This window comes from Podarcis liolepis (genome assembly GCF_965112155.1).
Source record: "Podarcis liolepis genome assembly, chromosome: 8".
NCBI lineage: Eukaryota > Metazoa > Chordata > Lepidosauria > Squamata > Lacertidae > Podarcis > Podarcis liolepis.
Genome location: NC_139560.1, coordinates 50,006,451 through 50,033,828, shown reverse-complemented (window position 1 = coordinate 50,033,828; position 27,378 = coordinate 50,006,451). Strand labels below are relative to the sequence as shown.

Below are 27,378 nucleotides of genomic sequence, written 5' to 3'. Positions count from 1 at the left end.
GCACAGGAATCTTTTGCCCAACATTGGGCTGGAACCCACAACCCTGGAATTAAGAGTCTCGGGCTCTACTGACATAGGTACCTTTCAGCACAGCTGGGGGTGGGGAACTGCTTTGTAGTCTAGTAGAGGTACAGGAGGGTTCATATGGGCAAAAGTGCTCCCCAAGTTTTAACATTTTATTGGTTTTATTGAACTTTGAGCAGAGGGTTATCTGCTAGAAACACAAATAAGTTTATAATTTGAATGAGATCAGGTTTTTGAAAGTACATTTTTGAAAGTCACATGCTTCCCGTCCTCCTCAGATCCACTAATGCTTTTCTGTCGCATCACATCCACATTGCACTCCAGTGTCTGTAACTTTATAGAAAAAAGAGATAAATTTCACAGTTGTGAAACTTCAGTATTAATTGCGCTGTGAGAAACAAGTATAAGTGGAGTATACTTTTCTACTGTGCCACCACAATAATTTTTCTCCCCCCCCCCCCAGATGTATCAACACCAGAGGCCTCCAAAAATCTTTCAGAAAGCTGTCAGAATGGCAGCTTTTCATCAGAAGCAAAGGTGAATGGCATTGGTGCTACTAAGTTGACAGTACAACGGAAGAGACTTTTGAAAGCTCCCACTTTGGCTGAACTGGATAGCTCAGATTCAGAGGTAAGGTGCTGGTTAGTCTGAACCTCTTTTCAGGATTTACATTTTTGTTGATTAATTTCTATTTTGTCAGAATTTTTTGTTCAAGGTATTATATATTTGTTTTTTGATTAATTTTAAATCTTACCTTAAGCCAGAAAAGGTTTGCAGAGCAATTACAGATCAATACAAGCAGGTTCCTGCCCCCAGGGTTAAAATCTAAAAAGACATGACACAAAAAGGAAAAGGACTAAGGGAGAAGGAAATAAGCAAACTTAGGTTTGTTACAAGTTACTCTAATAATCATTGGGGGGAGGTAGAAGAAGTTCAAGAAGAGGCAGAGCCAAAGTTATTGGTCTCTCAGTTCTGCCAATGAACTGGTCTATATCCCTTCTCTTCCCTTCTGCCTTGTGGAATGGCCACTGTCAGATGATGATCATATGGAGGTGTCTGGCTTCTCAGCAAAGCTGGTGGCCCTGCATCCCTTGAAGGTTGGTGGCTCAGGAACTAGAGTGGAGACAAGAGAGACTTTGGGCTGTGCATGATCTTTCAATAAATTGTGTGTGATTCCTGTGCCCAGCACTGCACATTCTTTAAACTCCTGAGTGAAGAGGAGGCACTGCAATATTTGCCTGTCCATGTTTGGTGTCTTTGGGAGTGCTGGCATGGTTTTGTCTGATTGTTCTAGTCCCAGGGAACTTTATGGCCCTTCCAAATTCTGGAAGCTCAGGCTGAATAACAGCACATAGCATTTCTTGTAGAATAACAGTTTCTGTCATAGACTGTCACAAGTCTATCAGAGTTCAACCTTCTTTTTGCTCTTGTCTGTATTCAGTAATAGCTTACAGTTGGGTTATAGTGCTGTATTCCCTCCCCCAAATAAAACAAGTGATGAATCAGTCTTGACAAAATGTGAGGTTTTCCACATTTCCTTTTAAGATTAACAACCCAGTTCTAAAATTTAGTGAACAAAACCTAAGTACCGTATTTTTCGCTCTATAACACGCACCTGACCATAACACGCACATCGTTTTTAGAGGAGGAAAACAAGAAAAAAAATTCTGAATGAAACAGTGGATGTATCATTTTTGTGCTTCATGCTGTGGCCACAGACATGTGATCTGATGGTGAATTTGGGGTAGCTCAATGCAAAGATCCTGAGGATCCATGTGGATCCATGCTTTTTAACCACATTTTTGCACCATTGCAGCCCCAGGCAACAGTGGGTGTGTGATTTTGGGGGGGCAGGCTGCTATGTGATCTGATGGTGAATTTGGGGTGGCCCAATGCAAAGATCCTGAGGATCCATGTGGATCCATGCTTTTTAACCACATTTTTGCACCATTGCAGCCCCAGGCAACAGTGGGTGTGTGATTTTTGGGGGGCAGGCTGCTATGTGATCTGATGGTGAATTTGGGGTGGCCCAATGCAAAGATCCTGAGGATCCATGTGGATCCATGCTTTTTAACCACATTTTTGCACCATTGCAGCCCCAGGCAACAGTGGGTGTGTGATTTTTGGGGGGCAGGCTGCTATGTGATCTGATGGTGAATTTGGGGTGGCCCAATGCAAAGATCCTGAGGATCCATGTGGATCCATGCTTTTTAACCACATTTTTGCACCATTGCAGCCCCAGGCAACAGTGGGTGTGTGATTTTGGGGGGGCAGGCTGCTATGTGATCTGATGGTGAATTTGGGGTGGCCCAATGCAAAGATCCTGAGGATCCATGTGGATCCATGCTTTTTAACCACGTTTTTGCACCATTGCAGCCCCAGGCAACAGTGGGTGTGTGATTTTGGGGGGGCAGGCTGCTATGTGATCTGATGGTGAATTTGGGGTGGCCCAATGCAAAGATCCTGAGGATCCATGTGGATCCATGCTTTGTAACTACATTTTAAGTGGGGAGTGAAGGAAAAACACAGAAGGGACAAGAGAGCGTTGTGCAGAGAAGCAGCTGGCTAAGAAAGCAGGAGAGGGATTTTACGGGAGGGAGGAAAGAAAGGCAAAAGTTTCCACAAACCGAAGCCAGCTTTCTCTCTCCTCCTGCATGCTTTCTGGCTGCCTGCGAGGAGCACAGAGAGGAATTACTAGAAGGAAAGACCTCTGCTTTCCCCTCTGCTTGCCTGGAGGGGAGGGGCTTTCCCTGCTCTTTGTTCCGTTTGAGCAAACACAGCAACGAAACAGAGGAGGGTGGGCAGTAAGACCCTGAGGCAGAATGCAGGAAAGCTGCAACTTCCTCTTTTCAGGTTTCCCTCTCGGACACAACGCACGATTGATTTTTGCTGATTTTTGTTCCTGCGCTCCCCTAATCGGCTCCAGGGACCCCCCCCCACATTCGCTCCATAACACGCACAGACATTTCCCCTTCCTTTTTAGAAGAAAAAATCTGCGTGTAATAGAGAGAAAAATACGGTAGGTTTCCGTGAACCTTTGCTAGGACTCAAGGTCAAAGCAATACTTGAACAGGCGACTTAAGGGATGTTCTATGGGGATTCAGTTTGTTTGGCTAACAAGGCAATTTCAAGGAGACACACCATCAAGCAGGTAAACTTCCATGCACCAGTAAGCCAGGTAGCATTCCTGATGCCTATAAAAATTTCCAGGTCAGGCATGCTTGTAACAGAAGCATTCACCTCTTTCTCACCCCACCCTCAGCTACTGAGGAGTTGGAACAGACAAACTTACAATACCAGAATTTTTTTATTACAAAATGCATTGTGATAAAATCATCAAGGTTTTAACGCTGTTTATATATAATGCTAACAAGTGTTTCAGTTAAAGTTAACTCTTATTTCACTTAAACAGAAACTGAATTAATTACAGCTCTCTTCTCTAAAGTCCTGACATAGAAGTCTTGATTACAGATGGATAGATGGTTCAAATTTGGTTTATGCCAATTTCACTTTTTTTAAAAAAAAGAAAAAGAAAAAAGTCTGTTTCAGCCCATAGGAACAATCACGTCATCCCCACCCCCTGCCATATAATTTTCTTCAGAGTGACGACACATAATCACAAACTATTGTTCCGGGGGCCTTTGCAGCTCCATTTTTAATCCATGCAACAGGAGCCGTACTTTGTAGCTGCTCAGAATGGCTTGTACCATTTTTTTAAAAGTTAAAAATGAAGCTCTTGAGCCACCTTGTAGTATTTGTTGTGGATCTGGATTCCAAAGAGAACCACGTTATGACCTGCACAGAAATCTTTGTTTGTGTATCAAGTGAGTTTGCTTTGGAATATGGACGTGCAAATTTCCACCATGCCATGTCATGATTTGGTGATAAAGTACTTAAACAATAGCAGCAATCAGTGAAAGGGCTTGAGTGTAATTTCTGAGCTACAGCTTATTTAACTTGAAATTCCATTTTTTGAAAGAAGATGCCATAAAAGAAAAATGTGAAGCTCCTGTTACTGGCCGGGGACAGTGATTTATTCAATGCTTATAGCCAGGAGAATACAGCTTGGATTGTATATAATGTAAATACGACCTTAGGTTGAATATCATGTTATAATAAATTGAAAGCAAATTACCAATACAATTTAAAGAATAGGAAAAATGCTATATTGAGTAGAAATACCAGCTAAGTAATCATGTTATACTTTATAAGTATGTAAGCCGCAAACTCTATTCTAAATTCAAATGAATAAAAGTAATATTTGTTGAGTATATACATAAGAAAATTTATGGAAACAGAGCAAAGAGGTACATGAGCAAAGGTGTTGGGGGGGGCAACCACAAGATTTTGTAATCTGTTGTCTTCTAGCAATATTTTTATTAATGTGATCCAATGTTTATATATACTAGTGTTTTTCAGTACCTTGTGTTGATAAAAACTCTGATCATGGCACATGAAAAGTTTGCTAATAACTGGAAAGTAGAAATGCTAAAGCATTTCTTTTAATTGGAACTTGTTAAATAAAGTATTGCAGATGTTGTCTGCTTTTTAAAGTGGAAGCAATTGACCAACAAGAACATCTAAATGACCTATTTTCTTTCTTCTAGGAGGAGTATGTACAGAAATCACCCAGCAGCAGTAGTATTTCTCCCTCCCAAATGGAAGATACATTTCCAGAGACCATATCTGGGAAAAAGGGTAAGAATCCAACCTTTGAAAAAGTGTGCAGTACAGTAGGAACTTCTAGAAGCAGATGACTCCAGCAAGGGACACTAAGTTAAAGGAAACTTACACAGCAACATGGGTCTATCTTAGACATATCTCATAAGGAGAGAAGGAAACCAGTTGTAGAAAATTCTTTTAAGTTGAATTAATTTGTTAAAGATTTGTAATAATTTGTAAAATAAATAACAATAATTGGCAAAAAAAAGGAAAGTCCTGGTGTCCAGGGAGTCGGATCAGTCTAAAGGAAAATACAGGTGTGATACTTCAGGATCTATTGACAACTTTTGTTGTGCTGTTGGGGTGGCGACGAGATCATACTGGCATATCTATTCTGAATGTATTCTGAATGTTCTTATGTGATGCCAATAAAGGTTACTTGATTTGACTTTGCATCAACCTTTAAGTCTTGAACATCTGAAATCCTCATGGCCTCCTGTGATTCTATAGATTTGTACTGGCCATATGAGGAGTGTTTGAGCAACACACTTGTGTATCACCTCTATCAAAACAGCTGTGTTGGCATATGCCCTCTTTCATTTATGGAGTAGCTACAAATGTGCTGTTTTGAGGTCAAAACATTAAGAGTGATGCCTGCGGAGAGGGGAGGATTATGCTTTTGTAATTCCATGGTCTTTTTTTAAAAAAGCTCTTCACACTTTCAGATGAGGTTGTGATTACTAGGGAGCAATGCCGAATATTTCTACTCATTAGTTGTAGAATCCTACTGTAGCAAAATCCACTGGTAGTCATGTGAATCTGTAGGGATGGGGTATAATGAAGCAAGAAATCATTTTAGCCATATTAGAAAATACAGCTAACAGTCTGTACAATTGTACATATGTTAATTATTTGAAGCAGTATCCTTATAGCAACCACCGATGTAGTGAAGAAATGTTGCAATGTAGTGGTTTAGATGTGGATTGACTAAGGGAGTTAAATCATTAGGTCAACTAACCTCCTGAATTGTTGGGGAAATAGTTTAGCCTCACTCTGGGTTGATTTCACACAAAGGTATGTGGTTTATAAAGAAACCTTAGCTCACATTTTTGTTATCTTCCCGTGAAGGTATTAAAATAAATATAGAAGAATTTTATTAGATTTTGGCTTGGAAGCTGACTTGGAATCGTTTTTATAAATTTACCACCATAATAAATACACTGAAAATTGTGTTCAACACTTGATGCAGTTCCACTTATTAAAGCATCACCACAGTCTGAGTAGAACAATAGGATTGGGTTCCTTTGATGTCATTGGTCCTGTTCTTAAAAGAAAATGTCTGATTATTAGCAAAGTAAACTGTTACTTAGAACTAATTGATGCTGATTGAATTTATAGTGCCTCCGAAATTCTTGCCAATATCATCCACACCACAGCCAGAGAGGAGACAGCCACCTCAGAGGCGACATTCCATTGAAAAGGAAACACCAACCAATGTTCGACAGTTCCTGCCACCTACAAAGCAGAGCTCCAGATCACTTGTAAGTAGCGTGGTAGATAATTTTCGACACTGGTTGATGGGTAAAGACACAACAGCTCCACAACAATGAGAGGATAATGAAATGCTGTGTTGAAACCCAGATGTAATACTACCTTGAACTGTGTGAGAATTTGAATCAGCACTTGAGCTTCATCCACTGTAAACTGATTGGAAACTCCAGGAGAAAACTCCGAACTTTCTGATTCAAGTTTTGAATGTTGTGCTTAAGCGTTGATGACATTTTTATTTAAATACGCTGACAAAATTATTATGTTTCTAAATAACAAGAAGGTTGATATTTTCCCCTCTCTCATGTTAGTTTGATTTTAAAAGCCCAGAGCAGATGTGATCGCATGGCAATATAAGAATCCATTGAGGACAATTTTTTATTTTTTTCTTGAAAACAAAGTACAACAGATTAGCCAATTGGCTTTAATTGAAAGCAGTTTTCCGACAGCACGTAAGTGTGATGGGGGAACAAAATGCCTGCTTTGGGGCTGGCACTGTGCCTTAAATAACTTGGATTTCATATGAGAGTTCCAAGTTCACTTTTTAGTCTCTTGTCCCTTGCCAGAAGGGCCCAAGAGTGTCCCTTAGAACTGAGGAAGACTGAAAGAAGTTTTTGAGAGAGCAGGGGGCACTTGCAAGCACTTCAAGTCAATTTATTTGCATTGCTTAACTTGAAGAGAGCCCTTCTTATTCCTCCTTGGCTCAAGAGGCCATGATTTGGATGCCAACTGTTCAAGGTGCTGAGGTTAACTTGTATTAAATAATATACTTCAGTAATGTAGAGGGCACAGTCTATTCCCCAGGAAGAAATCAAATGGTTTGTTGTCATATGATTCTAACTTGAGTACATCTTATGATCCTAGGTAAATGGCATTTCAGTAACCTTAAGCTTATTTGTTAGTGCAGCATGCAGAGTACAACACAAAAAGAATTGTTTTTGAAAAGTTAGCTAAAGAAAGTAATTGTTTTACACATGAGAGAGAGTTTGTTTGAAGTATGACTGAGGGAAGTAATCAACATACAGAAAATCTGTTTTTTTTATGTGGTACAAAAATGTTTGTTTCCACTGAGGCCTATCACAGCCACATATCTACATGGGGGGGTGTTGTTTGGGAGTATTTAATTGATTGCCGTTTCTGATTAACATTATTCTGATCCTGTACAAAATTGGAGTTTCCTTTTTGTGCTTTTGAAAAACCTCCCAGCTCATCCATCCTTTTATAAATTAATCTGAAAACTTTATTGACTGTCTTCTTTAAGTATTTTTACTATTCATTTATAGGGACCTCTTATGCTCTCTTTTTTCAATAAAAAGGCACAAAAGAATCAAATTTATTGCCTTTTTACATTACTGTCAGCTGATATTGGGTACTAGCTGGGTTTCACTTTTAGAGCTCTGTCTGTGGAAGAAAGATGTTCTTTGGCAGCTGTGTTTAGTTCTTGAGATCTAAGGTAAGATGGGAGCAAGAAATGTGAATATAATATCTGTTGATAAAATTACAGCAGATACGAAATGGATGGAGAACTTTACATCTACAAATATTTCTGAATAACAATCTAATATTTTATATCTTGTACTATCAAAAGGCGCACCCCCTATTTCTGTTCTTGTTTGGCCTTATGAGAATGAGAAGGCTTCTTGTAAGTATTCATCATTATTTTTTTATTTTAAAATTTTGTATTCCGCCTTACTTGTAAAATTACCGAAGGCGGCTACAACATACCATTAAAACAACAACATAGCAAAATAAAATGAAAAACGAAAAAGCCAAAGTAGCAGAAGCAACCCCCCCCCCACAAAATTATCGATAAAAAGTATAAATCGATAGCAATTGGCCAAATCAAAGAAAACAAAATAAAAATCCAAATTTCATTTAGCTCAGAATCTTATTTAGAGTGGCCTTTACTCATTTAAGTTCTTGGCTTGATGGAATTTATTAAAAGAGAACATTTCACAGTGTGCCACAACAGAAAGCACTCTGTTCTGAGGAAATGTTTGTGTGGCACAGATATTGAAAAGAGTGCATGGAAGTGATACATACAGAGAAGGCAGTTCCTTTAGATTTGCAGAGTGTATGTCTCTGGTGCATCTGCATCCCAGTGTTTCAACCATTAACTAATCCAGAAAATGTATAGTTTACTTAATCAAACCAAAGAAGAAGTTTCAAAGAAATTCCTTGATGGAACTGGATTTGAAGTAGTACGCACAAATGTTATAAGGTTTATTCATGCCATAGAATAGTTTTTTCCTTGGTTCATCATTTTGCTGAGAGAGAATTTTAAAGTTCATGTCCATTTAATATGCCTAACATAACATAAGAATGGCTGCAATAATTTCTGTAGTATCAGAAAGCAGCACATATATTGACAATGAAATATAGTTCTGTGTTCATACTTATAGCCTTATGCACACTTCATACATTTTTGTAAACAAATGTGGCCCAGTCATGCTATTTTAAAAGATGATGTGAGAAAAGAGATATTATTATGGTGTTTTGTGCGTGATAAATGTATTTGTATTGTGTCATAGTGCCTCCTAGGGGTGATACCTGACATTTCATAACCATTTTTTCAATTAAAAAACTGTAGAAATTTAAGCAGCTACTTCAAATCATTGAAGACTTTCAGTGTTAGACTTCCTTGCCTAACTGTTAGACTTCCTTGCCTAGTTCTAACATATGGCTTTAGGGATGCAATTCCATTACTGGACAGGCTCAAAATATGAAGGAAGTGACATAAATAAGCTCAAAATGTTACCTACTTTAAATTTAATGGCAAATTTCTTCATCCCTTCCCCCAGGATTGATGAAATTTCATGGCTTATCTTCTGCTCCAATGATGGCAGTTGGTCTCCCAAGGTGAAAGAAACCCCATCATTTCCAGTGAACAGAAAATTGCCTGTTTTTTCAGCAGGATTAGAAGGGCACTTGTCCTATTTCACATACTAGCTACACTTTCATTAAACTGTCTTGCTAGTATGCTAAGGAAATTAATACTTGAGCTAGAGTTACATCAGAAGCACGGGTAAAATTGTTGCTTGTGTTCAGCATTCCCTTTTCTCCTTCCTGTCTGTTGTTCAGGTTCCCAGGATAACAGGTTTATTTCCAAGATTGACGCTCAAAACACTTTTCCCAACCATACATACAGCCTCTCAGCTTAGCTCCCATCCCTTTGAAGCAGCCTTATTTGGGGTGGCAAGGACTATATATTATCTTTGTGAGAGAGCTCTTAACAACAAGTGGACACTCTCAAAGGTTTGCCTTGCACTGCTGCCTATATACTTTCTTAGCCATCTTTTTCTCCCCTCAAAAAGGGGAGAGCTTTCAAAGCTATGGCAAGAATTAACAGCCTAGATTATCACCGGATTCTGATTCAAGTTGATTTCAACATCTGTAGTCTTTTCTGTGCATGTGTAGATTCTCTAATCAATTTGCTGGGGAACAGAAATCACTTATGAAAGGACAGCAAACCAAAAATGCAACATCACAAGATTATTAGGGAAGGAATTGTCATAATCTTAAATCAGTGGAATTTTAAATAATAAAAATAAAAAGCAGTGGAAAGCCAGTTCAGAAGAATTAAAAAATTATTTTAAAACCACTTATCTGAAACCACAGATGTCCAGTTTTGCCTAAATTCTGATATTTATACATTATTTCTCTCTTTGTGTGTGCCAACTCAGCAAGCAAATATAATCACTAACCAGTGTTTATAAATCAAGTATGTTTAAGAAGCATATTGAATTCTGAGGATTTGTGTAAGGACATCTGAGGGAAATTTTAATATATTTGTTACAATAACATTGAATTGCAGAATATATACAATGTAGGTTTTCTTGCTCTACCAGTCTATCAATATTTACTATATTTTACCTGATTAAAGTTACTCCTTTATTAGTTTTTGATAAGTAGCAATATAAGAGCGCAAGATATATATGGGACACTTTCAGTCCAGTCAAATGAGCCATTTCCACCATGAAAGCAGTGCTATTAGCTTCAAGGCTCCATCCTACTAGTAAAACCCCAAAGCTAGTTAAATTGTTTCTGGTGCAGGAAGAACTATAAAGAGAACTGCATCAGCAAGTACCCTGGCCTTCTGTCTCAGCCCAGTGGAAGCAAGACTAGCAGCAGCCTGTGGGTCCGCTCACATTAGTGGCTTGAAGCACAGCAAGTTCATTTTTCTCTGCTGTGTTTCAAGTCTTATTTGCACAGAGTTTTCCACATTAGGGAGGGGCCAGGGATGACTTCAACCGATGCACATGGCATTTTTGGTCTCCTGCCCCTGCAACCCCCCTGGAACTCTTGTTCATGAAGCTGTCATCTGCACCTGAACAACCACTGTTAGGCTATGTTCACATTCCTGCCTACTCAGCATCCAGTTTTCTAATCAGATTGAAGCTGGTTTGAGGAGGGAAAAGCCTCACGAATCTCAGCAATTCTTGTTAAGAAACCACAGGATTGGTAAGGATTGTGGCTAACAACATGTGAATGTGATTTCAAAAATTAGCAGTGTGGGCGCACTGGATGCAGAGTAAGGGGTAGTATGAACGCACCCCAAATTAGAATATAGAGTGGAACTGAATGGATTTCCCTCACTTTGGATTCTGAGGTACTTCTAGCAACAGATCCATGAGGCTAGGTTATGAGCCGCCACCCCTAAAAAAATCCCTGATCATAAAAGGTGCTTCCAGATGGGTGTTTATTAGGAGATTGCAAGTTTTTTCTGCAGTGATCACAGTGTCATAAGCATCAAAACACCAGCCTTTGTTTTTTGCCATGTAATTAGACCCTTTCCACAGAAAATCCAATAAATTAATTTTTAAAAAACACCCATTGCCAGTGAAGCCATATGTGAAATCTGAATGACTCATTTACAACGCTAAGCCCAGTTGGAAGCACTCTTAAACTATTCCATACTCAAACTCTTTGTCATGTTCAATAAAAAATGGATTCAGTACATATTTAGAAACGAAAGTTAAACTCTCATAAAAACAACAGTATTATAGATGTTTAATTATTTGTGGGGAAGTTGCTAGGCACAAACCAGAGAAATTTCTCCTTAGGAAAAATGAAAAGGCATAACAATGCTCAGTGCGTCTCCCATGCATTTTAATGAGCATTGCGGAAAAGGCATTACAAGTATATTTTAGCAACTATTTTAAATACATGGTGATGAATCACAGTCACGTTTTACAGCCTGTTGGGTACAATTAACATAAGATGGAAATTAAATTGCTTGGATCTAAATAGATCTTTTGTCCATCATTCCCTGCCCCACCCCCATATCTGACCTCCCATGTCCTATCATGATTTTGAAGCTCCTTTCAGTTTCAAAAACAGTTTGCCATACAAAAAGGGGGGGGGCAACTGTTGGGGCGGGGACACAAGTCCAGTAGAGTTTTTGAGATCATGGGAGTAATTCCCTTGTTGTTTGGATCCTGGCCAATATTATTAGAGACACGCAGAGTGATACAGTCAAGACATACTGAGACTCACATGATGAAAAACCTCCTTCAAGCACTAAAGACTTTGTGGTCCTTTTCAGATAAACATCAGAATTTACATAACTGACCTTCTGGTTCTCAGGTTCTGGGAATGCAGTCAGCCATGCTTGTCATTTTGAACTCATGATTGCTTGTGCTTCTGCTATATCAAATTTATTCAATATTAACGTGTTCAAATCCAGCAAATAGTGGATTTTCATTATTTTCATTTTTAAAATCTTAGAAATAAAAAGATATTAGACAATGTTGTACACTCATTTACATGTACTCATGATAGTGGAATGGATTTTGTATGGAACTGGAAACGCCAAATGCCTCTTTCAATAAACTTCGATTGGACTGCTCAATGACTTGCTTTCATTAAAAGGATATTAGCTGATATGTAATCTCATTGCAACATCTCAAAATATATTCCCATAAGAACTCAGTATCTCTATCATTTGTTTTAATGTTGCATTGCAGTTTGGTTGTCCTTGTTTTAACTTCTTGAAAATACAAAAAAAGCATTTAGACCAAAATTATTAATTTTTTGCTCATGTCTGTAGTTGTACATAGATTATTTTTTTAATGGAAAAATATTTTCTTTGTCTTCTGTAGTGGAGAACAGTAGAGTATATTAAAGAAAAAATCCTTAAGAGACATAGCATAGTTCACATTTTCACTTATTAGTTGTACAAATAAAGCTATTACAGAACTCCAGTGTAGCTGGTAGTAATGGGTCCTAAGTGCTATTTTAATTGGTTGCAGTCAGTAAAGATAGCTAAGGGAAGGATTTAAGCAAATACTATTAGAATTGAAATCTTTTAAAAGGCTATGCCATGTATTACAAAGCAGAAAAGGTTGAGGTTGTGGTCTATACTGGCTTTCTAGTGAGTGTGTCTGTATGGTGCACACATTTCCAAACTTGAATTTTTCTCTTTCATTCTCTGAAATGGTATGTGTATCACTTTGGTGTAATCCTAAGTATACTTAAATGGAAGAAATTCTAGCACAATAAATAGTGTTGTGCTAATAGTAGTAAACTAGGAGACTTGGACAAAAGTCCACTTAACCCTGACACTCACTGGCTATCCTTGGACCGGGCACATGCTCTCAGCCTAAGCTGCCTTGTGATGATAAAGTGTGCGAGGGGATGGCAGAGATAAATATAATAATGATGATATAGTATAGAAATTCTCATTGAATATGGTGGACTAGCTTTCAAAAGCCATCTAGCTCAGAGTAATGGTTCAGTTCTGCATGTCCAATTAGATTTTGGCTTTGTGTTCCTCATCCCAATGTGGCATCATGGACTGCTCTTGAAACATTGGGGTATAGTCAGTATATTGATATGGTGTTAGTTAAAAGGAGGGAGATAGATATGCTCAGAAGAAATGTTCTTGGGGGTAGGGGACATAACTACTGCATGGAGGTCAACCACAGGTGGGAGGGGGTTTAGTACCACCACGCATGCATCCCTTTTGCATTAAAAACTGAACCACATTCCTCTACTTGATATTTTATGAATTGTATACAGTTGTGCCTCTCTGCTGATGAAAGGTGGGGAGGTGGTTTTGGCAAATTCTCCCTTTCTCCTGCTGGTCCATACACTTATCTGCCAAAAGGTCTCCAAACCCTCTTGATCAGATTTGGAGGGGGGTGCAGATTGCCTACTGTTCAGCTAATGAAGCCTTTGCTGGATCAAAGTGCCTTCTGTCACTTCTGTCAGCAGGGAGACACAACTGGATACACTATAGATTTCAGTCCTGAAAGGTTCAGTCAAGGCAATTTACAACATTGATACCAGTTAGACAATGTTATGAAAGCCAAGAGTCTTAAAACAAGTTAACAGAACAAATCCACAGGCAGGAATGAATTAAAAACTAATCAAAAGCCTTCCAAAATAAAGTAAATCTTAACCACCCACCTAACAATCATCGCTGAATAGGCTAATCAAATCTTTTTGGGAGGAGGCAGTTGCACAATCCGATACCCCAACTGAAAAGCCCTGTCACAATTGCAACAAAATGTGTCTCTCCTGGTGTTGGAACATGAAGCGAGGCCTTGGGTCAGCCTCCATCACTATTTATTTTGATAAGATTCCCTGCCAATCAGATACAATGGCTTTGATCCAGAGTTCTGAAGAACAGAACTCCACTCACTTGAAGAAATGGAAATAAGTATTTTTTGTTTATTCTCCCTTAGCCCTACATCCCTCCTGGGGGGTTGAAGGCCTCAAAGGCAGTGTGGTAAGGGATTGGAAGGGGAAACAGGCAAAAGCCACCTATTCTTGCTTGCTCTTTTTGGATTGCAATCCATTCTGTGAATAGGAGGAGTCTTTCTATTCACTGAAAGCAACTCAGGATCCAACCCAAGACCTTATAATAAAATATTAAAAACCATAAATAACTAATGCATTTAAAAACTAGAAACAGAAACTCTTTAAAAACAGTATCCAAAATAAAACAGATCAAGAAAAGGGTGTTTTTTTTTAATTTAAAAAGCTTGGGAAATAAAAGGTCTTTACCTAGCATTGGAAGCACATTAGAAAGCATAATTGTTTTCTGAAATGTGTTGGTTATGAAACACATTTGGCTTTGCTTTGAAGCAAAGTATCCTTCAAAGCAAGCTGTATTAAATTTTGGCTCTTCAAAAAAAATGGCATCTTCAACAATACCAAGAAAGTAATGATTACAAAGGCAAATTTCACTCAGTTTATAGACCTTTGTGGGCACCTTAAGCAAGATGAAGTTTCTGTGTGTATTCCATTTCTAGATTGGTAAGACTGCAGTTTTTAAAATATATATGGTGGCTCCTAAATGCACATTTTTATCTGGTATACATCATAATTGATTTTTTTCTTCCTAAAAGACAGAAAATCTTTAGACTGTAAAATTAAATAACTTGCAGCGGATCTTAATTGCATATTTGGTTTGCAAATTGGATTTCCAAATGTGCAGTATTATGCTTCTATGCTTATGGAAATTTCCTGCCATTGTTTCTGACAGCTGATAATGTTGGACTTGGAACTAGGCTAAAGTCCTAGCTCCACACCATAGATGACTGGTTACCCTTGTACAAACCAGTAGGGTCAACATACCATGTTGCAAGACTTACTGTGCCCTGTTAGAAAGCACAACATAGTGGGATGTGCAAATAATTTCTGTCTTTTAGCTAGATTTATTTAATCAATTACAAATAATTGGGAATTGGTGTTTTATCCTGTGGTACCATCAGTGCTGAATGTGTATTCAGCTTAGCATCAATCTGCTAGGGAGTTTTAGTGTCAGAAAGCAATACTATATTTGTGTCACAAATATCACTGTATGTAACTGTATGAAGTTTAAACTGATTGTGTAACATTATACGGGAACAATATAACCTGCGTGTAATGTTAACTGTACTGGATATTTAGCATACTATGTTACCTACATATGATACCACAGAATAAAGTTTTCTTTGGGATTGGGCTACTAACCATTTCTCAGTCTGTTCTAGGCATCACAGAGTGTCAGACATTTCAGTGAAAATAAGCGCCTGTGTTTTCAGTGGCAGGCAACATTATTTTGCATTTTTCTGCATCAGAACACACATCTATAATGTGAGGTTCATAATACAGTGATTGGCTTAATAAATGACAATATGCTTTTAGTGCGCATTAGACCCCTTTGGTTGCAAATTCTAAACTCTTAGCCTTCTGGAAACACGTGATGCCTCTGGACCAGATATACACTTCTGGTTTGGGTGATGAAATCTTTTCTCTCCTCAACTTACTAACCAGGTGACTGGCTCTCTAGGCTGGTGGCTATGAAATTCTGTGAGATACATATTTAAAATAGAACCTTTTGGCTTTCAGGAGGAGTTTTGTTACCCAGTGGAATGCCTGGCTCTTACAGTGGAAGAAGTAATGCACATCCGTCAAGTGTTAGTGAAGGCCGAGCTAGAGAAGTACCAGCAGTATAAAGATGTCTATACTGCCCTCAAGAAAGGAAAGGTAAGGATGCTTATGCTGATTTTCCCAGAGAACCAGGAGTGAATGATGATGAAGAAATTCAGCTAAATGTTATTAGAGCTCCTGAAATTAACAAATTAAGGCCTGCATCCAATGTCATGTTAAGTAATCTTCCCCCACCCTCAGCTCAAGGATTTATTATTTTGCAATAGGATTTTCTCACCTTCTTTTTCCCTTGCACATCCCCTAAAACTGTTATGGGTTTCCCCCCAACCCTCCAAAGCAGATTTGGGAAGGAAGGAAAGTCCCATTACATAAGTGTATGTTTTTGAGCTGACAGTACAGTTAGGTAAAGGTAAAGGTACCCCTGCCCGTACGGGCCAGTCGTGTCCGATTCTGGGGTTGTGCGCCCATCTCACTTAAGAGGCTGGGGGCCAGCGCTGTCCGAAGACACTTCCCGGTCACGTGGCCAGCGTGACAAGCTGCATCTGGTGAGCCAGCGCAGCACACGGAAACGCCGTTTACCTTCCCACTAGTAAGCGGTCCCTATTTATCTACTTGCACCCGGGGGTGCCTTCGAACTGCTAGGTTGGCAGGCGCTGGGACCAAACGACGGGAGCGCACCCCGCCGTGGGGATTCGAACCACCGACTTGACGATTGGCAAGTCCTAGGCGCTGAGGTTTTACCCACAGCGCCACTCGCATTCCGTAACAGTACAGTTACTTAGTGCTATATTGGATCAAGTCAAGAATAGCACCATAAAACCATACATTTCTTTGAGTTGTTGAGTTGCATGTAATTCTAGTCATTTGAGAATGGTGGAAATGCTTCAGTCAGTTCTTACTGAACTCTTTGGAACTTCTTTCTGAGTAAGAATGCTTTTAGGATTGTGTTGTCAGATTTCTAATTGAGTGCTTTCTTCTAGATTAAGGAAAGGACTATGAAAACATTTCACAAATTTAATTGCACTGATTTAATCTATAAGGCGGCTGGTTAACTTTACACTTTGGATGTATTGGGTTGCAAACTACTTCTTCTCCTTGCCTGACCCCCAAATCTGTTCCAGAATCTTTCCCAACCCTCTAAACTTTAAAGCACATTTTGAGGTTGAACAGCTGGTTGCAAGGGAGATAAAAAGTGGGGGGAGTTGCGCTGCTCTTCATAAACTCCCTAAGTCCTGTGCAAGGGCTTCTGCTTGTGCAGTTGGGTTTCCCCCACTGCATGCTCCCTGAAATTGACTCTGTATGGTCAGAGATTGTTCCATTTGCCAAGCTGATATACTTGTGCAGACAGAACATTCGTAATAGTGTGACATCAATTTCTACCCTTTTTCTTTACTGATAATTTTTTTTAGATGTTAGTAAATTGATTTTCTAGAAAGACCTGCTAATGCTATGGGCTCTTCTCAATTTTTATAGCTCTGTTTTTGTTGCCGAACAAGGAGGTTTTCTTTCTTCACCTGGTCCTATACCTGTCAGTTTTGTAAAAGGTAAGCCTTTGGTTTTCATAGTAACCAATAACTAGTGAAGGCACCGGAGCAGAATTCTATTTGTTTTATTTTTAACTTTTTGTGTTACATTTAGTATGTAATTGAAGGAGAAAAGGTGGCATTTGTACTGTATTTAGGAGTAAAGGAAAATTTGAACAGGGAGTTTTTGTGTTTTCCTAGATAATGATTAGGGATGATTAGCAAATGCTCATTATGGGATAGGACATAAGACAGAATAAAAGCACTTTCAGATTTAGTGTTAATATTTGAAGTTGGTAGAATGACATAAAAAGAACAAGTTGACAAAGAAAGGAGTAGATGCTACAACAACATATCTCAAATGCCATGGTTGTGCATGTTTCTCAGAATCAATATCTTAAGAGCAGGAAATGGATGAATGATATTTAGTCCCCTTGGTCTGCACATACATGCTCACTAATACAAACTGCTTGCATGAAATTATAAGAAAACATTGCCACTCAAGATTAATGTTCCTGCGAGTTTCCCGTAAGAGCCATTTAAAATTTGCCATCTAATCTTCTAGGATGTGATTAAATAAAAAGAAGAGTGCTGATGTCGAGTCTGAATGGGACTCTTGGGTTTTTCACACATTCCATTCCTAATTTCCTGATAATGGTTAAGATCTATAGGACTGCCTATGGAAACATGCCAATCGTGGCTTGTGAGGTCCCTAAACTTCTCATCTAAGCTACAGTATGCCCTAACATTAGGCAACACTTTTGTAGCTCAGGACTGCAGTTGAAACATGAAGATGGGCAAGACCCAGGACACGTGCTCAAGATTCTTTGGATGACAAACCTTTGTTTTTATTTTTTGCCACCTCCTGAGTTCTGGTATTTAAGCTAAAGCCAGTGAAATTCAAAAATAGTTCATACCTCGTAAAACATTTTCACTAGGAAAGAACAATACAACTTTTGAAGAGACATGTCCAATGCTGTCCTGAAAAAGTATTACTACATTTAGCTGAGTAAGTCACATATTTTCTTTTTCTTTTGTAGGCCTGTATGCTCACAGTGTTGCAAGAAGGTAAGTTCAGAAACCTATAAATCCTTCATCTTCTGAAAATCTATGGTGTGATTCATCAGGAACAGCTGCTTTACTATCTTCATAGTACAACAAAGTACAAACAGGGGAAAAATTCAGCAGAAACCGCCCCCCTCAAAAAAAATCAGTTTACAGCATCCCCTACTTTGAATATACTTCCCATATATACACAGTAGTGTTCATGCACTCATATTTATTTTCTTACAACATTTGCAATATATGTATTTGCAACATTTTTAAAAACGGGACTCCTGTAGAAGTCTGCAGGGAATGTATTGCTTTGGTATCTCTATGGTTCACAAATTATGGGTCATTGCCACTGGGAATATGCTTGTGAAAGTTGTACAAGCCCACATAATGGCACTGTCTCTAGGTGGCTCAGTCTATAATTGCTATTCTCTTTCCTTTGTAACAGATGCGCTTGCCATCAAAGCCATATTCTACACTTCCCATCTTTTCTCTGGGACCTTCGGCTTTACAGAAAGGAGAGAGTTTTATGAGGCCAGATAAACCTTCCACTAGCCATCACCGGTCCCTTAGGGGCATGCCAAGGTAAGTAATACTTCTGATTAAGATTAGACTGCTTATCTACTACCAGCTACTTTCATGGACTATATTCCATAGTTCATTTTATTTGTGGGCAGGGAATTTTTACATATATTTATTTCTAAGATGCTAACTATTATTCTCTCTTTTTTTAAAAAAAAAATACACAATTAAATGGAGAGAACTGTCAAAATTTAAATAAAACATTGCAGAACTACAATTAGGTGACATTTGCAAAATTAAACACAAAATTTATTCTATTTCAAAAGGAAAGTTAAAAGTAGAAAATAGGCAAGAATCTGTATAAAATGGATTAAATAGTAATTTACCATCCTTGCCAAACCTGACTTCAAATCAGTATAAAACAACAATATATTTTGTTCAACCATAGAGCTTTGTTTGAGTCCATAAATGGCTGCCAATTTGTGGCAAATTTATCTTTAGCTTTTCTATTTAAATCTAACATAATGCATTAACCTGGCTATTCATTAACAGTTGATGTGGTTGCTAATCACCATTTTTGCAAACAGTTTTTGCTTCCAACAGCATATAAGATGCCACTTTCTTATGTTCTTGTCATACTAAACCACTTGTATATTTTAACAGAAAAAGCAAAAAAAATAACACTGAGACCAATGGTATCTTTAGTTTCCTTTTTTTCCCTTTTTCTTTTTGGTCAGTGAACATTCCCACCACATGTGGAAGAAGTCACCTCTCTGATTCTCGCACTTCCAGCAAATAGATGTATACTGCCACAAATGTACTATTACATTTTTAGAAGTGTACTATAGGTAGTTGTGAAAGCTTTAGACACTATCCTTCAACAAGTTCCCAGGCAGTGGTCAAAAGGTGTTCAATTTATAAAAGCATTTCAACCTCCATTTTCTTGTGGGAGCCCTTCAGACTCCCTGAAAAGCCACCCCCAAAGGTTGCAATCGGACATAATCTTTAGTTTTTAAGGTTTTGCTACAAGAAAAGAACTTGCTTAGCTTTTTAAAATTAAAATTAAAATTTGAATTTGCAATTGTCTTTTTTGGTACTCACTAGTCATAAAATTAGTTTCATTATTTGTTAGAGAAACATAACTAGTTTTTCAGCTTAAGGTTGCCATTCAAGTTATAGAAATAATGTGCAAAATCATTTATGAATCTAATTTGCAAAGGTTTATTTTTCTCTTGCTTGTATATAACCATTTTCTAAGATCATAAAAGCCTTCATAACTGTTAGCCAAATAGCGCAATTTTGCTAAGATTAATCTGTGTTTTGCATTAATCATAACTGGCCACAAGAAACACCTCTCTCCCCTGACACAATATGTTAGGAAGTAAAAAGACCTTGTTATTTTAGAGTGCACAGAGTTCACCTCTCTAGTACAATTGGAAAGCTAAATAACCCTAATAAGAATAGAATTGCTGCTTTGTTTTCAGGTTATCCTCAAAGTCCAAGTCTGTAGATAAATCAGATGAAGAAGCACTATTTCCAAAAGAGCTAATGGAGGACTGGAGCACCATGGAAGTGTGTGTGGACTGCAAAAAGTTCATTTCAGAAATCATCAATTCAAGCCGCCGCAGCCTCTCCCTGGCTAACAAGCGAGCCAGATTAAAAAGGAAAACCCAGTCATTCTACATGTCCTCCCCAGGCACCTCGGAGTATTGCCCTTCTGAGAGGACTATCAATGAGATCTGAGCTGTGTGCCTTTCTCTTTGCTTTGTATTCATGAAGTCTTGAGAGAACTCGGTGAAACCAGAATGTCTTTTTTCCGTTGTTCCACCCGACAGCTTACATTTGCATTAGATCACTGGTTTTGCCACTCCATAATTTATACACAGAGAGAAAGTAAGAAATTGGGCTATGCAGCAGGTCAGTAGATAAAACTGTTTGCACAGGAAGAAAATGTCCGTTTGAAATTGTTGCCTTTTTGTATGTGGCACAGTGTACAAAGAGCGCCTTTACTTGCATTATTTTTTCCAGTGTTCATTCCTTCGATAATTTTCAAGAAAAGAGTCAAAATATAGTTACAGAACTACACAATGGTGTTAGCACAGTTGTAATTATCGAACTATGCTGGCATTTACTACCAACTAACATTTACATTTCAGTCTTTGTGGCACACAAGCCCATGCTTGTACAGAAAATTGACGGGGGCCATGGCTCTTAATGCCTTACGGTATAGCACAAAGCTTTAAAGGATGTGCTCAGCATGGTCGATCAATCCAAACTAGATAGTTTATATGGTCTGGGTTCTAGAATAAAATATTGAATAAGCTAAGAAGCCTGGATTGGGTAACTATTTCCTGCAGCTGCTACTTGTTCCAGTATAATGATAAGTGTATTATGTCTAAAGTAATAGCAGTTTCTTCCCTATCTTGAATGTATTCTGAATGTTAGTTGCAGTAGTTGTTAGTTGTAGCTTTTAGACATAAGCAAAATACTCTCTATGGAGGGGATGCAAGATAAGTGCAACTTTTTAATATTAATGATTTTTTTTGTAAAATTAAGAACATTCTCTGGGTGACAATCCTGAGAAAATAGATCATATGTATATTTGTATTATAGTAGAACACCTAAGTACTGCTATAATTAAGGGTCTGGAAGCATATCCATTATAAGCCCCATTTTTACAGGGGTTTGTATCTTGGCTGTAAAGAAATTTTATACCCTGCAAAAATTTGAGGCAGGAGTGTCTCAGATTGAGAGGTAGGTTTTTTTTAAGGTTTGGAGAAACACTGTCTAGCTGTTTTGAAGTTCCAGGAATATTACCAAACATCACATTTTTGCACTCTTTTATATTCCGATTTTTAAATGTAAACAGAGGCTTAGTGTAGAGTATGCAGCTAGGTTGTTTTTATATTTATAACAGCACAGTTATAAATATTTGCAAATCATCCAGTGGACAGGAACAATAATCCTTTCACGTTTTTAATGGCTAGGTCCATATTTAATATCAGCATTCGGTATATGATAGGAAGGATTCAAATATTTGAATTTTCATTTTTACATTTTAGGTTGATGAGAGACATCTCAGTTCACTTTCAAAATAAGCAGAATCTGCTTAAATGCAATCTCTATCCAGACATTTGTTTAATGAAAATATGCTGAGAAATGAATCTTATCTCCCAAGAAAACCAAAACATTAGAGGCCAAGAAATAGAGCTACTATGTAAAGCCTAAAAGTCTGATATTGCTGCTCTAATATCTGAAATTTAACTAACTGCACAAGCACAAATGTTTGGGGTCTTAGGATGCAATGGGGTCTCTGGTCCAATTATTCTTAAGCAACTCAGCCAAGACAGTGGGACTACTCTATTTTCATTGGATAAACAAATGTAGGCCGTATCTACACTACAAACAAAACTGGCACTGTTGGCACAATTGAGGAATTCTCACTGGCAAAATAAAACACTCCGACAAGGAAAGCCACAAGAGTTCCACCAATGGACATAACCCATGGTCAATAACAGCAGAAGTTAATTGACATGATAAAATAGCATTGTGATGACATCAGACCGAGAAGTATTGTTCTTTTTCCCATTAATCAGCTTGGAAAAAATGGACTGAAAGCACCTATTCCTTTTATATTTTGCTACATTTTATTAATAAATGCCACAAATTGTGTGGAAGCAAAGGGGTCACTTCACAGCTCACAAAGGCATCAGCAATGGCTCCCAGTAAGGTGAGGCATCAGCTAGGAGATTCTCACCCTTCCAGGTTTTCTGTGTCCTCTCCTCTCCTCCCATACAGCTAATCTGCTCTATTTCCTCAATCTGGGGTCTTTATCAAGAACCAGTTGTCTAGCTACTTTTCTAGAGAAATAAGGTGTATTCTGATATGTGCCTGAACACAAAAATACATCTATGGATGGAAAGCCTGCTCCCAGCAACTCCATCTATATCAGCTCACACGCTCAGTCTCCAGCCTTCCCCAGGTTGAGCAGGGTACCCAATCATGCATGATGCTCTACTCACATTTAAGGGAATGCAAGTACTATGCCCTTATAGACCTATCCTGCTCAACGCGGGGAAGTTTTGGAACAAATGTGTGGGGCAGGGCTTGCATGTGCTATCTCCTGCCTACAGATACAGAGTTCACGTGTTCAGACAAATGCCTGAATTCTCTTTGTGAAATGTGTCTGGGACTCATTCTATTAAATATTCTTTAGATTTTCTAGGCTCTTTATTAGTATTGCACACATGAACTGTGGTGCTCCTATGGGTCCAGTCAGATTACAGGGAGTGAAGTGGGGATCTTTCTGGTAGAGGGCCACTCAAATTCTAAGGTGAGGGGTTTGAGGTTGAAGTGCTGACAGTGTGAGTCACCTTGAATGCCAGCGATATAAGCGGAGGCCGCTTACTTGTCTCAATAATTTTATCCCTGCACACAGACAACACAATTCCTTCTCTCTTTCCCTTTGACAATGCACTTACAGCCACATGCAGCATTCGATCTTAATAGAAACTGCCACTAGCAAGCTCGATATTTTTCAGTCACCACTTTCCAAGTGCCCTTTGCCTTTCTCATTTCCTCTTTGACTCTTTCTGTCAGGATGAAGGAAATATGCCGGCCTTTAATTTGGGGGAGGAAGTTCCACAAAGTTGTTGTTTGAAGCCTGAGGGGAAATTTGGTTCCTTGAGTGTTGTGTTATGTGACATAACATTCTTGTCACCTTGCCATTAATATTCCAACTGTGGTCCAAGTAATAAGGATATTCACTCTGTTTCTCCATATCACAGAAAGCTGCCTGTAACGTGAAGCTTTTTGGTGCCCTACTCTGTTTCAACATAGTCGTATCAACTTGTAAATATGTGTAAAATATATTAACTTTGGAGAACCACCACTCTTTGTAGTGAGAATCAACCTTCTCATGAAGAGTGAAGAGGAAATTCAAAATAAGCTAAATGAGCCAACTTCTGTGTTATCAGAAATCATACCAATGTTTAAATGAGTTTTAAAGAGGAGAAAGGCTATCTAGAACAGCAAACTTGGCACCATAAGAACTTTAAAGCATTTATTTTTCTAATTACTAATAAATCTAGGAAGTACCCCAAGTGTATTGTAGAAAACCTGCATCCAGTAAAATGATTGTCTGTTTTGTACATGAAAATATTTTGTGGGAAATTCCAAGCTAGCTCCGCTCTGCAGAAGGTGGCAACAAAGCCTTTGCAATGCCTTGGTGTGCAGACAGAACTTTTATGCATCCCTGGTGACAATGTTACTCTATTATTATTTTGGTTGAAATCCTTTATTTAAATATGAAATATGAGGAAAATAAAAACACCTTTCTGTCATAGCTTTTGTCTGTGTTAATAATTTGTTATAACTCTGTACAATATTTGAAATGAATATTTTAGTACTTGCTTGGGCTGCATGAAAGGAAGAAAATCTGTCAGATGTATCTGAAGAACAGCAATAAAGCAATTTTGATGGGCTATTTTTTTTAAGCATTTAATTGGCACAAGATTCACAAACCGAAGTTTAAAAAACTTTCCCAAAAACATTTCTGTACCTCAAGCTGCATTTCTAATTACATGTCATTTGTGCTGAATCCTTAGGCTCTGCAACGACTACATTTACATTAATTGTGTAAATTCTGTCAGAAAATAAATTAATTTGGCCTTTCTACCAAAGGAAGCATATTCAATAACACATTAATTCAAACTTATCACCCCTCTTCCCCAACCCCTTTTGTTCTGCCTATCCCTATTAATAAAAAGTTCTGTGATTACTGCACGTGAAGCGAGTCAGACGAGGTTCCCTTTTAATAACGCATGGTTTCACATTTTCATTTGCGAAATGCTGACACACCAAGCAGGTATTTGGCAAGCGATGGCATCACATGTGGGTACTTGTTAGCACAATTTTGGAATTCTAACAGCACAAGTATTTTAATTGTAGACCATCTTTCCCTCCCTCACCTCCGCAATTTCCACAACTCTTTCTCTGCCTTGAAGAGAAAGAACAAGTGCTCTCCCCCCTCCCCTCGCCAGTTAAAAGACTGCAGTTGCACTGGAAACCAAATACAAGATTTTCAGGCAACTTATTGACTGTGTTCGTGGCTGCGGAAAAGCAGAAGCTACTGTGGCTTATAGGCTAAGAAATTTTAAATACTCTAGATGCAAACTGCACAGCACAATCTTCTGCATATTCACATGGTGCATCCTACTGTGTTTATTCTCTCATGCTTACGATTGCACTCTTAATCTCTTGTTTATGAGATAATCAAGAATACTGTTGCATATTATTTATGTATTCAGGATTACTTCCGAAAAATAACTTAAGTTCAGGTTCAAATACTTGGTGGTTGGTTTTTTTGTTTTGTTTTTTGCTTTAGTAATTTGAAGGTTCCATGATGTTAGCAAATTCAAATGACATTCTGTCATTTGCAATATATATGTAACTCTACTCCAAATTACCTGGTATTTGTATTGCGTATTTTTTGAAGAAATTTTTATCTGTGACACCAATTTGACTCCTGAAGGATTGAATTTGCATATTGTTTCGTACATGGTGGATGTTTTCCCCCAAGATGGCACTGACCACACTTGGATCCAAGGGACCATGCAACTAGTTTTACATGGCTGGTATTTATTTGTTTATTTATTTGGTGGGGGGGGGGTTGGTCACATGATTTATAGTACCCATTTAAATTTTTTTGGCTTAAGCTAACACGAAGTGATATTCTGGAATGAGCATGATGTAATGCCATGCTAAGGAAAATTCTAAGCCGGGGGGAAATACCCATTATAATGTGTTACAACTTGCATGCAAATCTAGCCATCATTTGGGCAGGAGGTGAGGTCTCCACACCACTGATTCTAAAAGCACCAGCTTAAGTACTTTTCAATTTTTAGAATACAATTGATCAGTAGGTCTTACAAAATTGGATATAAAATACATCATTGCAGACAAAATAGCTTGTAATTAATATTGCCACAATCTGATGGGTGCCAAAGAGGAACATACCCGGCAGTTTAGTTTACTGTTTTTATATTACATCTTTCTGAATTATAATACGGAGAACCCATTTATCTTTTTGCTATTAAAAAGACATAATAAATAAATCTTGTTTAAAAGCTACTAATAGTGTAATGACTCTACAAGCACCCTTGTGGAATTCCAGCTAGATTTGCACTTACAAGACTTAAAATGCTGAATGTTTTGTGGTAGAAAGGCTCTGTAGCAGTAAGTTGCTATGGTTGACAGAATTTAGTATTGCAGTATTCTTGTGCTATGACTTTTCCCCTATTGGTTGGATTTCTGTTTCTAAACCCGTATCAGAGATCATCATTCTAAACCAAGAGACACGGAATTAATGGAAAACGGGCATGTAGAGATCTGCATTTGCTAACGAAGTGTGTTCATAGAAGGGTACATATTAAAGTTATGTGAAGTATCTCTGCTAAAGTAATATCAAATGTCTTGACAGGCTTTTTTAGACAGCACTATCCATCAACGGAGCACCTACAGAACAAAGTTTATACAATAAGGTTGGTGGTGGCTGCTATAATCTTTTATTTAAAACTGCTGGTTTAAAAATCTAAGCAGCAGACAAAAAGAAACCACAGACAACAAAAAAGTAAGTAGTATAAAGAGATAAACATAAAAACATACTACCTCAACAATTAGTGGTTGGTTGGTTGTTGTTTTTTACCGATCCTGCACTGCAAGTGTGAAAACAAGTAGTTAAACCTAGGTCTCCTCCCTTGTTAAGGACCAATTGCCCCAGGGAAGGCAGTGGAATGCTGCTTTCAATTCCCACGCCTGTCTTCAGCTATGTCGCCAACTCCTAGTTAGCTGGCTTTAGAAAGCAAGCAGAGAGCTCTGCACCTGTGAGTTTATGGCAAGAAGCAGGGGTGGCAAAAGAAGGACTACTATACGGCCTCTAAATCAACAAGCAACACGTGTTCATTTCTGTGGTGTGTATGTGGGTAAATTAATTTACAAACATCATGTGAATTGATATTATTATTAATGAATTAAATTTGTTAGTCTCTTTACCTTGCCCAAAGCAACTTACAAGCTACCCACCAACAATAGAGAGATGCATGTTCAAATTCCTTCTCCATCATGTGTGGCCCTGGGTACACCACTCTTTTAAAAAGTCTTACCTGCTTATAGGGCTGTCATCAGGATAAATTTAAGCCGCCAGCTTGAACTCCTTGAGAGAAGAGTGGGAGCAAAGATAGTGAAAGGTAAAACTAAGCTGAAATATATTTAGCAGGAGAAATAACTCGCAGATTCGTCTCTAAAGAACGTGCTCAGTCTTTTTGCTTTGTTAAATAACTTAATTCTATCAGCATACTAGCATCCCATTTTATAACTTTCTTTAGGCATAAGTTTCAAATTTCAGCTGTGCAACCTTATATATTAGAAAGCAAAATTCTCAGTCAAATTGGAACCATCAAAATCCTCTGAATTATGTATAGTTGCAGGGTTGAGGAACAGCATACCTTTAAGAAAAACAACTGGAAGCACAAGATATAGTTCTTCAATTCCTCCTATGTGATGTCACTGTGCATGTTTTTGTATGGCTTCTGATGCACCAGGGTAGCCATTTGTAAATGAAAAGGGCAATAGAATTCTTCTGCTTGTTTTCCTGTTATGTAATACT

General features: G+C 38.2%; 1 protein-coding gene across 6 annotated transcripts in view; it reads left to right on the top strand.

Moving 5' to 3' along the window:
* The window catches only part of SPIRE1 (spire type actin nucleation factor 1), an 86,683-nt gene extending 62,626 nt beyond the window's left edge, over nucleotides 1–24,057 (top strand). For 2 of the 6 annotated variants that reach the window (XM_083518650.1, XM_083518649.1), the window contains 10 exons: nucleotides 488–654; nucleotides 4,632–4,722; nucleotides 6,085–6,227; nucleotides 7,823–7,876; nucleotides 9,316–9,489; nucleotides 15,574–15,711; nucleotides 17,089–17,159; nucleotides 18,179–18,206; nucleotides 18,640–18,776; nucleotides 20,198–24,057. In XM_083518650.1, the coding sequence (XP_083374776.1) occupies nucleotides 488–654; nucleotides 4,632–4,722; nucleotides 6,085–6,227; nucleotides 7,823–7,876; nucleotides 9,316–9,489; nucleotides 15,574–15,711; nucleotides 17,089–17,159; nucleotides 18,179–18,206; nucleotides 18,640–18,776; nucleotides 20,198–20,456 (1,262 nt within the window). In that variant the 3' untranslated portion in view covers nucleotides 20,457–24,057. The remainder of the gene's footprint in view (nucleotides 1–487; nucleotides 655–4,631; nucleotides 4,723–6,084; nucleotides 6,228–7,822; nucleotides 7,877–9,315; nucleotides 9,490–15,573; nucleotides 15,712–17,088; nucleotides 17,160–18,178; nucleotides 18,207–18,639; nucleotides 18,777–20,197) is intronic. The other 4 variants (XM_083518652.1, XM_083518651.1, XM_083518654.1 and 1 more) reach the window with 2 other exon arrangements.
* The last annotated feature ends 3,321 nt before the right edge of the window (nucleotides 24,058–27,378 follow it).